The following is a 12,500-nucleotide window of genomic DNA, read 5'->3' on the forward strand; positions in this document are numbered from 1 at the left end:
TAACAATAGTATATTCAAGCAATATATACTCTTGTCTCGAAATATACGAAATATACTTCAAAAAACAAGGTAAATAGAAAGAAAGAAAGAAAGAAAGAAAGAAAGAAAGAGAGAGCCATTTAAACTAGTGCTCCCAACTGATCGTAAATATTTCTCGTGCTTTATATTAAGTACAACAGTTAAGTAGGTCTTCCAAGCACATTCGGAACAGGCCTGCATTTCTCAGAAGTCCAGCCGAGAAACTTTTTGGGGGCCGGTGAGGGGGGAGGGGGCGCAGGGGGGTTGGGTCGGGTATATCACACAAAAAGATTATTTAAAGATGCCCATTTGAGCCCGAAAGATTCTTCGGGTATTTAACAAAAACGAGCTTCACGATATTTCAACACTTTTAAGTCTAGAACGTCTCGTGTGAAAAAGGGCCAGAGACAAGACATAAACAAGTCCAACTTGTGTGCACACAAGTCAAGTTAATTTTTTTTATCTGAGCGAAGATTCATTAACCATGCATCTAATGTATATGAAATTTGTATCTGACACAAATCAAAATTTAAAGAAAGTGATTCATATTACAAGAAGCGAGCCTAGTGTTCACTTGGATACAAGTTGCATATTTCGTCATCAAGTTGTATCGTTATGTAAATAGGTGTTATATAATTGTTATATAGACGAAACATGTTTTTAAAAAAGAGTTTTTGCCCTCTTTTAAATAGAAGGAAAACGTTTCTGTATATCTTGTAGGCAAAATTCCTCCATTGATGTCATTCGGCACTTGAATTTATCCCTAAAGCCGTGTGTACAGTGGAAACAGCTCTGCTGAAAATGTTATGAGACTATCATTTTGGGATAACTTCAGTTAGGAAGATAGACTGTTTTCACGGGTGGCTTAGTCTTCGCTCTTCTTTCGTACGGACTGAAGACGTATCTCTTTGCTATCATTTTCCGGAAACACACAGGAAGAACTTTGAGTGCTGATGGTGGAGGGACGGCGTATAGATGAACGCTTCGGATTTGCACCTAATTTGAGAGAGCGGATGAACTTCATAGAAGTGGATCGGAAGTGCTCATTCCCAAACGCAAACAAGAACGGGTTTAGCGCGCAGTTTAAGTAACCAAACATCAATAACAATACGTACACTTTATAAGGGTATGGATTCCAATGCTTTCCACCATAAAGATTGGAAGCAATGCTGAAGTAGGAATAAGGCTGCCAACAAAAGAAAAATGCTGCCAAAAACATCAAAGTTGTCTTGGTTGCCTTCAGGTGTTTTGCGAAGAATTTTGTTTGTTTGGAATCGTGTCTTTGAGACCCCAAGGTACCTAAAATCTGCTTATTTCGTTGGTGCTTGTAGGCAATGACAAAGGCCAAGATAAAAAAGACACAGCTTATCAGAAGGGGTGCAATAAAGTTCAGGAGAGTGCTTACTGCGAAGTACACCTTAGTAAAGGGAACCATACACATGTCCCATTGTACGGGCTCTCGACCTTTCACATGCCAGCCCATTACCGGCAGAAGAGCCCAGATAATGCTGTAGATCCAAATGGTGACGATGACGATCAAACAGGATCTCTTTGTCGAGAATTGCGATCGGCGATATTGTCTCATAGGATCTCTGATGCTAAGAAATCGATCCACGCCGATGGCCAAAAGCGTGAAGATCGAGGTGGGAACCGTTATATACCAAGCAGTGTAGAATGCAACGCACAGACTCGCTGCATGTTTCCATACGCTTTGTTGAAAAATAAATTCGATATCAAAGGGCATTGCCATGGTGGCAGTGATGAGATCTGAGATTGCCAGAGACAGAAGGTACAAGTATGTTGTATTACTGCGAAGACTTCTGTTGGCGAGTATCGTGAAAACGACAGCTAGATTTCCAAGAGCTGCAATGATCGCGATTAATATATAAACTGCACAAACTGGATACATGAATGAGGGCTCAAAAAAGTAGTATCCTACATTTCCTTGAGAATCCGATGTGTTGTGGTCTGTTGAGTTGAACATAATAATATAAACGTTTTTCGCTTGGGTCAGAATCAAATCGGTGCGACTTCAAGAATCTTTACTTTGATAAATTGCAAAGAAAGAATCTCTAGGACAAGTGAAAATAGTTCTTATATAGGACTTCACGATCTTTGAGCTGATGTCATCGGCTAAATTAATCTTCAAGTGGATAGGACGTATCAAGATATTATTGGAACTACACTTAAATGACCTATATTCACCTTAATTATTTCAATATCCATGCAAAACCTGCGGATTTTGCTGTGTTTTTGTTGTTGACAAGAAAGATTCATTCCTTCTTCGTAGAGTTTATTGCAGTATTATTCCTGAATAAATAAAATTAATTCAAGGAGCACTTCATTAGAGATAAGGCAAGAATATATAAGTTGCATTCATATATTTGGTTGGTTCTTCTAAAATCGCTGCGTAGAAACGTATTTCATGTGGGTGCCCCTGTTCGATGTGTAGTGGTCTGTTGAGTTGAACATAATAATATAAACGTTTTTCGCTTGGGTCAGAATCAAATCGGTGCGACTTCAAGAATCTTTACTTTCATAAATTGCAAAGAAAGAATCTCTAGGACAAGTGAAAATAGTTCTTATATAGGACTTCACGATCTTTGAGCTGATGTCATGGGCAAAATTAATCTTCAAGTGGATAGGACGTACAAAGATATTACTGGAACTACACTTAAATGAGCTATATTCACCTTAATTATTTCAATATCCATGCAAAACCTGCGGATTTTGCTGTGTTTTTGTTGTTGACAAGAAAGATTCATTCCTTCTTCGTAGAGTTTATTGCAGTATTATTCCTGAATAAACAAAATTAATTCAAGGAGCACTTCATTAGAGATAAGGCAACAATATATAAGTTGCATTCATATATTTTGGTTGGTTCTTCTAAAATCGCTGCGTACAAACGTATTTCATGTGACATTTCTCTCGCCAAGGACGTAGTCAGAGTATTATTGGTTGACAGGGTTGTCCGTCCTTTTCATTACTTCGCTGCGGTGTCATGATCACAATCTACTTATCAAGATAAATAGATTGCGGGAAATATCATATATAATATCGGCATCGGATTTGACAAATATACCTCTACAAATCTAATTTTAATACCCATTTAAATTAAACGAAATTCTTTTGTTCAGATATTGTGGCTCACCTCCGAGAATTAAGGTACCAGAAAAAATTACCCTACTGCAGAAGAATTATCAAGTTGCAAGTGAAAAAGAAAGACAAAGACCAACCCTATTGGTTTGCTAATCTTTTATCTCCTGGTGTTGTCAAGAGAAAATGTAGGGAGTCATGATAATGCGAGTAGAGGATAGGGCCAGGGCATGTGAATTTCACACACACACAAAATTATTTTTAGCAACGGTGTGTGTCTGTTTCCTAGTTTAAGGTCCACAACAACACGACGTCACTTTGAATCCATCTTATGGGGCGGGGCCTCAGCACAACGGCACTTTGACCTTTTCATTCCCATGATCGAAGCGTCAATTCCCCTAACTAGTACCATGGATTTCGTTATTGGGAGAATTTGTTATGAAAATTTGGTATTATATCAATATCACTAAATTTGAGATTTTGACGGCAGCACTGATCAGTACAACTGCGAATCTTTCCGTGATTCTCTATTTTGCTCTGAGACCGCTAGTACCCCATCTATTTTAGGATACTTTGCTCACACTGCACCTCAATTCATAAATAAACGTAATTCACAAATCCTGAGTGCCAACTAGGCATCTTTCTCTTTGTAACCTTATTCTTTTACTGGTATAGTCACAAATACTGCAGTGACACTTACACTTACTTAATTTTGAGATTCAACACGAATTGTCCCTGTATTAATTTTCTAAGCAGTTGCTACCTGTAAGGTTGAACGTTATTTTTCGTTGAGCGTAAATGCAGGTATATATCTTCACGAAGACTGGAGTTTAGGGGACACCGTGACCAGGATAAGCCGCGGCTTGAGAAAGCCGTGAACGTAGATTTTGTACCATTTTTACGGGGTGTTCGCGTCTTCTGTAAGCCGTGGCTTGTTTTCTCTCGTATAAACGGCCCTATTGATATTTTCGATATTAGAACCACACATCTGATCACAGGTACTATTTACGTACGTTCTCAGTAGCCTTGTGACATGGCTCCGAGATTATAGAGGTTTTGCATTCCACATTCATAACACCTTTGGGGCTTTTTGACTGTTTTCGGTTGTTTTTGCTAAACAGTTGTTACCGTCCAAAGAAAGATTAAATTCACAGCCAAACTTGGTTTTAGTGTCTTCCGTACTGACTGAAATGATGTTCTTTTCCATTCTGACAAAACAATATTCCTTAGTGTATTTTTACTTTTCAAGTGGACCATTTCGAGAGAAAAGAAGATAATTTCAAGAAGCACTTAATCAAAGATAACCGTTGGCGGTGGTGTTAATTGTGGCTTACCTGTTTTCCATTGCTTCTCATTCCATGACCATTCGCAAGTGATTGGTGGCATGTGTGTTGTAGGTCAAATCCGGTCTCAGGTTAAATCTGTTTTTACCTAGGTTAAATTGGTGATCCTCATTTTTCCTCGGTTGAATATGTTCTCTACCTAATTTAAAGCACCTATCAATCCCGTAAAGAGGACTGAAAATACATAGACCTTCCCTCAAGCTCAGGCTGTCTAACGCATCCCAACAGATCTTAATTCGTAACATCTTATCGGTTTTTGTATTCATACATTTCATCCATTCAGTCTCAACATCACAACATGGTAATGGAACAAAATGCTCAACCCAACACAGTTTTTCATTACTCACTAGCTTTTGTGTAATAAGTCAATTGATATCCCTGTATAATAACCAAAACCAATCCTAACTTGACCCTAATTTTTTCTAGGCTTAATTTAGGCTCCACAAAAAGGGTTCCTGAGTGCGTTTTCAACCTACAGGTAAAATGGGGATCACTAATTTAACCTAGGTAAAAACGGATTCAACCTGCCGTGGGAAAGGATTTACAGGCAACATGTGTACCTCTTATGGACGATTTGGAAAGAACGCGCCATTTTTGCTTACTAGTAGTACGTCTCAACTTTCAACCATTTAAGTCGGGGTGGAAGCTGAATAATGAATAATGAATAACGAGTATAAATAAAAATGAATAATGAATAATTGGGTCTGAAAACGCCGTATAATCAATAACGCAGTTAATATGCCAGTGGAGTAATGAATAACCTACAAAAATCTAAAAAGAATAACGAATAATCGAGGTCGAATTATTCAGCTTCCACCCCCGAATTTAAGGGTGACTTAGGTCTGATTTACTTGACACGATTTGCGATGAAGTCGTGGGGTAAGCCAGAGGATGTTGGAACTTCCCAAATGATCATCTTAGTGGTTCTCGGTGGTACGGTCATACGCAATTCTGTCCCGAATTAACCTGTGGTCTGACATTGAGATTTTATAGTGGTTCGTTCACGTCAGTATTTCATTATCTCCAGTATCTTCTGATTAGTGTCTTCTTTCTTAAGACGTTCCGAATAAGATGACATCAATTCTCTGTTGTCAGTATGGTCTTCCCAGATGATAACCACATTAAATTAAAGTTGATTCCAATTACATCTGCCGCATAGCCAGCCGAAGAACGACCTCATTACATTCTAATCAGTCGTAGCAACGGCTTAGTAGTTAACCATCTCCCCCTTAACAATAATTAATCAGGCCCGGGGTGCACGCTCGAAGCATAGTTAGCGCTAAATACCATGGAAACCTATAAGTTTTAATACCTCTTAACCAACGGCTAGCGCTAACCAGGCTTTGAGCAACCGGCCCCAGTTTGGTATGTCTTACGACTTTTTTAAAAACTAATCTAATTAAAAGAGATGGCAATACAAAGGGAAACGAATTTGAACCGACTTTATTTCAAAAGCGTCTGATCTACGTAAGTCTGCAACTTCACAACACTAAATTAAACAATATGTTGCAATGTAATCTAGTTTACCTGTAACCGTATTTTGTGCAATAATATTATGGAATTGTCGATAAGTGATCAATCCAAGTATCCATATAAATAATTTGTGCATAATATTGTGCATATTGATAACATATCATAGTCACTAGATGTTATTTTGTGAATTATAATTTGTGGGGAATGCTTTCTTGAGCCATAACATAGTATATTCAAGCAATATATACTCTTGGTCTTGAAATATACTTGAAAACAAGGTAAATAGAAAGAAAGAAAGAAAGAAAGAAACAAAAAGGAAAGAAAGCATTTTGGATTAAATCGAGAGTGACAAAAATGTTCGGAGGTCGAGGAGCGCATGTTTATAATGCGGGAGAATAGGTTCAGATTATTTCCTGGAACAATGTCACGGTATTCAAGGCCATTTAAACTAGTATTTCCCAACTGATCGTCAATATTTCTCGTGCTTTATATTGTGTACAAAAGTTATGTAGCTCTTCCAAGCACATTCGGAACAGGCCTGAGAGAAACTTTTTGGAGGGCGGGGAGAGGGGAAGGAGGGCAGGGGGGCAGGGGGGTTGGGTTGGGCATACCACACAAAAAGCTTTTTTAAAATGCCCATTTGAGCCCGAAAGATTTTCTTCGGATCTTTAAGAAAAACGAGCCTCACGATATTTCAACACTTTTTAAGTCTAGATCGTGTCGCGTGAAAAAAGGCGTTTTTTTTTATCTGAGCGAAGATTAATTAACCATATAAATATATGACATTTGTATCTGACACAAATCAAAGTTGAAAGAAAATGATTTATATTACAAGAAGCGAGCCTTGTGTTCACTTGGATACAAGTTGCATATTCCCTCATCAAGTTGTATCGTTATGTAAATAGGTGTTATATAATTATTATATAGACGAAATATGGTTTTAAGAAAGAAATTCTGCCCTCTTTTTTAATTGAACAGCGGGAAAACGTTTCTGTATATCTTGTAGGCAAAATTCCTATATTGATGTCATTCGGCACTTGAATTTATCCCTAAAGCCGTGTGTACAGTGGAAACAGATCTGCTGAGAATTTTATGAGACTACCACTGATTTTGGAATAATTTCAATTAAAGGCTGTTTTTTTTTCACGGATGGCTTAGTGTTCGCTCTTCTTCCGTACGGACTGAAGACGTATCTCTTTGCTATCATTTTCCGGAATCTCAGAGGAAGTACTTTGCGTGCTGATGGTGGAGGGACGGCGTATGGATGACCGCATCGGAATTTGCAACTAATTTGAGAGAGCGGATGAACTTCAATAGAAGTGGATCGGAAGTGCTCATTGCGAAACGCGAACAAGAACGAGTTTAGCGCCCAGTTTAGGTAACCGAACATCATCAACAATACGTACACTTTATAAGGGTATGGATCCCAATACTGTCCACCATAAAAGATTGGGAAGCAATGCTGAAGTAGGAATAAGGCTGCCAACAAAAGAAAAATGCTCCCAAAAACATCAAAGTTGTCTTGGTTGCCTTCAGGTGTTTTTGCGAAGAATCTTGTTTGTTTGGAATCGGAGTCCTTTGAGACCCAAAGGTGCCTAAATCTGCTTATTTCGTTGGTGCTTGTAGGCAATGACAAAGGCCAAGATAAAAAAGACACAGCTTAGCAGAAGGGGTACAGAAAGTTCAGGAGAACGTTTAGTGCGGAATAAAACTTGGTGAAGGGAATCATACACATGTCATACACGGGCTCTCGACCTTTCACATGCCAGCCCATTACAGGCAGAAGAGCCCAGATAATGCTGTAGATCCAAATGGTGATGATGGCGATCAAACAGGATCTCTTTGTCGAGAATTGCGATAGGCGATATTGTCTCATAGGATCTCTGAGGCTAAGAAATCGATCCACGCCGATGGCCAAAAGCGTGAAGAGCGAGGTGGGAACCGTGATATACCAAGCAGTGAAGAATGCAACGCACAGACTCGCTTCATGTTTCCATACGCGTTGTTGAAAAATAAATTCGATATCAAAGGGCATTGCCAAGGTGGCAGTGATGATATCTGAGATTGCCAGAGATAGAAGGTACAAGTATGTTGTATTACTGCGAAGACTTCTTTTGGCGAGTATCGTGAAAACGATAGCTAGATTTCCAAGAGCTGCAATGATCGCGATTAATATATAAACTGCAGAAACTGGATACATGAATGAAGGCTCAAAGAAGTAGTACCCTTCATGTGCTTGAGAATTCGATCAGGGGCACCCAACGTCAATTTTCGGAAAATATCTGTTCGGAAGACGATTTGAAATCTAGAATTTTCGGAACATCTGTTGTAAAATTTCTTGCTTGCCTGCATCTCCTAGTATTTTCGAACATCTGAAAAATGGTATAATTGGCCCATTTTTTAACGGATTTCTACCCTAAAAAACGTCACCTATAATTTTCGCGGGAGCCTTTTTTCTGGCTGAAATTTTCGAAAAGGTAAGTTTTGATCCCTATAATTTTCGGATCGCTAGACTTTCAGCTAGGAAATCCGAACAGATGAAAAATTTTAGGGGATAAAAATATGGCTATATCTACCGTTTAAATTCTAAAATACGTTTAACAATGCTACTTTTAAGTTGTTTTGAACTATATTCTCGTTGGGTGCCCCTGTTCGATGTGTAGTGGTCTGTTGAGTTGAACATAATCATATAAACGTTTTTCGCTTGGGTCAGAATCAAATCGGTGGCGACTTCAAGAATCTTTACTTTCATAAATTTCAAAGAACGAATCTCTAGTACAGAGTGAAAATAGTTCTTATATAGGACTTCACGAGCTTTGAGCTGATGTCATGGGCAAAATTAAATCGTCAAGTGGATAGGACGGTACAAAGATATTACGGGGACTACACTTAAATGACCTATATTCACCTTAATTATTTCATATTTTCCATGCAAAACCTGCGGAGTTTGCTTTGGTTTTGTTGTTGACAAGAAAGATTCATTCCTTCTTCGTAGGGGTAGAGTTTATGTGCAGTATTATTCCCCTGAATAAACAAAATTAAGTCAAGGAGCACTTCATTAGAGATAAGGCAACAATATATAAGTTGCATTCATATATTTTGGTTGGGTCTTCTAAAATCTCTGCTTACAAACGTATTGTCATGAGAACATTTCGCTCGCCAAGGACGTAGAGAGTATTTGTGGTTGACAGGGTTGTCCGTCCTTCCAATGTCCTTCGCTACTGGTGTCATGATCCCAGTCTACTTATCAAGATAAATTATATTGCGGGAAATATCATATAATATATCGGCATCGATTTTGACAAATATACCCTCTACAAATATCTGATCTTAATACCCATTTACAAACGAAATTCTTTTGTTCAAATATTGTGGCTCAGCTCCAAGAATGGGTACCAGAAAAAATTACCCGACTGCAGAGAAATTATCAAGTTGCAAGTGAAAAAAAAGACAAAGACCAACCCTATTGGTTTGCTAATCTTTTTCATCTCCTGGTGTTGTGAAGAGAAAATGTAGGGACACAGGATAATGCGAGCAGATGATAGGGCTATTGCATGTGAAATTTCACACACACACAAAATTATTTTTAGCAACGTGGTGTGTGTCTGTTTCCTAATTTAAGGTCCACAACAACACGACGTCGACTTTGAATCCATCTTGATGGGACGGGCCTCAGCGCAACGGCACTTCGACCTTTCAATCTATTCCCATGTATCGAAGCGTCAATTCTCCTAACTAGTACCATGGATCTCGTTAGTGGGAGAATTTGTTATGAACATTTGGTATTACAATCAATATCACAAAATTTAAGATTTTTGACGGCAGCACTGATCAGTACCACTGGCGAATCGTTCCGTGATTCCTCTAGTTTTGCTCTGAGACCGCTAGTACCCGATCTAATGTTAGGATACTTTGCTCACCCTGCAACCTCAATTCATAAATAAATGTAAATTCACAAATCCTGAGTGCCAGACTAGGCATCTTCCTCTTTGTAACCTGATTTCTTTCACTGGTATAGGCACAAATACTTACTACAGGTGACACTTACACTTACTCAATTTTGACATTCAACACTAAGTGTCCCCTGGTATTAATTTTCAAAGCATTTGCTACCTGTAAAGGTTTAACGTTATTTTTCGGTTGAGCGTAAATGCAGTTGATATCTTCACGAAGACTGGAGTTTAGGGCCAACCGTGACGTTAATTGTCTCAGTGGGTCTGAGAGCAAGAGTATACACTGTGTGACGCTTTTCAAAATCGCCGGGCATCTGATTACCTGAATTTGTAATATATTATCACTGGGAGCCCTCACTCCCAAATGCCCCAGGCAGATGTACGTTATAGGAAGAGGAAGGCCCTGTGGCGAATGGATTGTAAGCCATGGAAACACTCTGTACAATCGCCTAGCGGGGAGGTCAGTGGGTCTACCCAGCCTCGAATGTATGCCGATGACACCCTTGACGCTTGCTGGTAATAGTGTTGACAGTATTGAACTTAAATGACAGGTCAGTATAGAAGCAATCTCGTACCCAGAGTCCTCGGACTTCTTGGTCAGTGGGTGAGCGCCCAGAGAGACTCTGCGATAATGAAGTTGAACTAAATTTTTGATTGGCCGCTTGCGTAACAATGGCAGTCCGACAGGAAGTCGCTTGCTCTTACAGCAAACCAATGATCATTCTCCCAGTTTCTTTGACGGTGTGTAAGAGTCTCTCTCCGGGCGCTCACCCGCTGGCCAAAAAGCCCGAGGACTCTGGGTACGAGATTGATATTGAAGGGGAGTTTGGTCAGCGGTTTGGTCAGCGGTAGATACGTTAAGTATGGGGACATATATCGTACCGTATACAGTATACGTAACTTACTTACTTAGCTTACTTAGACGCTTGGGCTGCTTGAAGCGCTTGGATTCCTTGGTTTGGCTTGGGGTGCTTTGCTGCATGAGGTGCTTTGATTGCTTGGGGTACTTTGCCGGCTTGAGATGCTTTGCTTGCTTGGGGTGCAGGTGCTTTGCTTGTTTGAGATGCTTTGCTTGCTTGGGGTGCTTTGCTTGCTTGAGGTGCTTTGCTTGCTTGAGGTTTGCTTGCTTGTTTTTGCTTGCTAGAGGTTCTTTGGTTGCTTGAGGTGCTTTTTCTTGCTTTATATGCTTTCCTTACTTGAGGTGGTTTTCTTGCTTAGGGTGCTTTGCTTGGTTTACATGCTTTTCTTACTTGGGGTGCTTTGCTTGCTTGGGGTACTTTGCTTGCTTGAGGTGCTTTGCTTGCTTGAGGTGCTTGGCTGCTTTACATGATTTGCTTGCTTGAGGTGCTTGGCAAGCAAGACAAGGGCCCCAAGCAAGCAAAGCACCGCAAGCAAACAAAGCAATCAAAGCACCTCAAGCAAGCAAAGCACCCCAATCAAGGAAAGAACCTCAAGCAGGGTTTCGACAAAACACTGACTCCGGTCAACTGACCCCCTACTGACCCCCTTACTTACCCCCCTACTGACCTTTTAGGTCAGAACTATTAATGGGACCCGATTCAATTTCATCAATAAATTTAGCTTACCTGAAACTTTCAAGATGGCGGACGCGTTGCAGATCTCCTAGTCTTGTTCTCCTTTTACTTTTTTAGTGGAGGTTTTGTTGACGGAAAATCGAGCACAGAATAGGATTAAATATCATCTAATATTGCTTTCGTGCGCATTGGGAAATGAAGCAAAGAGAGAAACGCTAACAAATGAAGAAGCTCGCGAAGGCGAGGGGACTTGGGACTACAAGCTTGCCGTAATAAATTTTCGGTTGATGTAATCGTGTGCGTGTCGCTGGCGGTTAGTTGCGTGCGTGTTAATTTGCCAGAATTTCCTCGCTATTTTTATTGCTTAATTTTCTAGCGGGTACAAATACCATGCTTGCTGATATTCCAACTTATTCTGAGCTCGATTTTCCCTGACACAATCCTTCATTCAAATGAGAAGGGAGTCGGAAATCTGCAACGCGTCCGCCATCTTGAAAGTTTCAGGTAAGCTAAATTTATTGATGAACTTGAATCGGGTCCCATTGATAGTTCTGGGCTTTTTAAATTTTCATTTTCCCATTGATTTTATAGGGGGGTCAGTAGGGGGGTCAGTAGGGGGGTCAGTAAGGGGGCCAGTAGGGGGTCAGTAGGGGGTCAGTTGACCGGGGGTCAGTGTGTTTGTCGAAACCCCCTTAAGCAAGGAAGGCACCCAAAGCAATTAAAGCCCCTCAAGGAAGCAAAGCACCCCAAGCAATCAACGCACCTCAAGGAAGCAAAACATCTCAAGGCAAAGCAAACCACCCAAGCAATCAAGCGTCTATAAGCTGAGCAGCACCTCAGGAAGCAAAGCAAACAAAGCACTTCAAGCAAACCAAGGAATCAAACGACTTCACGTACCACCAAAGGTAAAGCGTCTTCATATCTTCAGCTGTCGAGGAAAGACATCGATGTAAGAATGATAACAGCAGGCAAAAAGAAACTTAGGTAACTAAAACTTGATTTGCACCTTCAGGGATCCAGTGCTTGGGCAGCAAAGATTGTCCTTTTTTTGTAAAATCATGGAGCGAAATTCGAACACTGAA

At 40.0% G+C, this 12,500-nt stretch overlaps 1 protein-coding gene across 1 annotated transcript in view; it reads right to left on the bottom strand.

The window, feature by feature from the left end:
* Positions 1-2,105, bottom strand: part of LOC137990958 (adenosine receptor A3-like) — a 2,446-nt gene extending 341 nt beyond the window's left edge. Inside the window, exon 1 of the mRNA XM_068836080.1 lies at positions 1-2,105. This exon is cut by the window's left edge and continues 341 nt beyond it. Within this exon, the coding sequence (XP_068692181.1) occupies positions 884-2,002 (1,119 nt within the window). The 5' untranslated portion in view covers positions 2,003-2,105 and the 3' untranslated portion in view covers positions 1-883.
* Positions 2,106-12,500: the final 10,395 nt, after the last annotated feature.

Source organism: Montipora foliosa, chromosome 2, assembly GCF_036669935.1.
Source record: "Montipora foliosa isolate CH-2021 chromosome 2, ASM3666993v2, whole genome shotgun sequence".
NCBI classification, from domain to species: Eukaryota; Metazoa; Cnidaria; class Anthozoa; order Scleractinia; family Acroporidae; genus Montipora; species Montipora foliosa.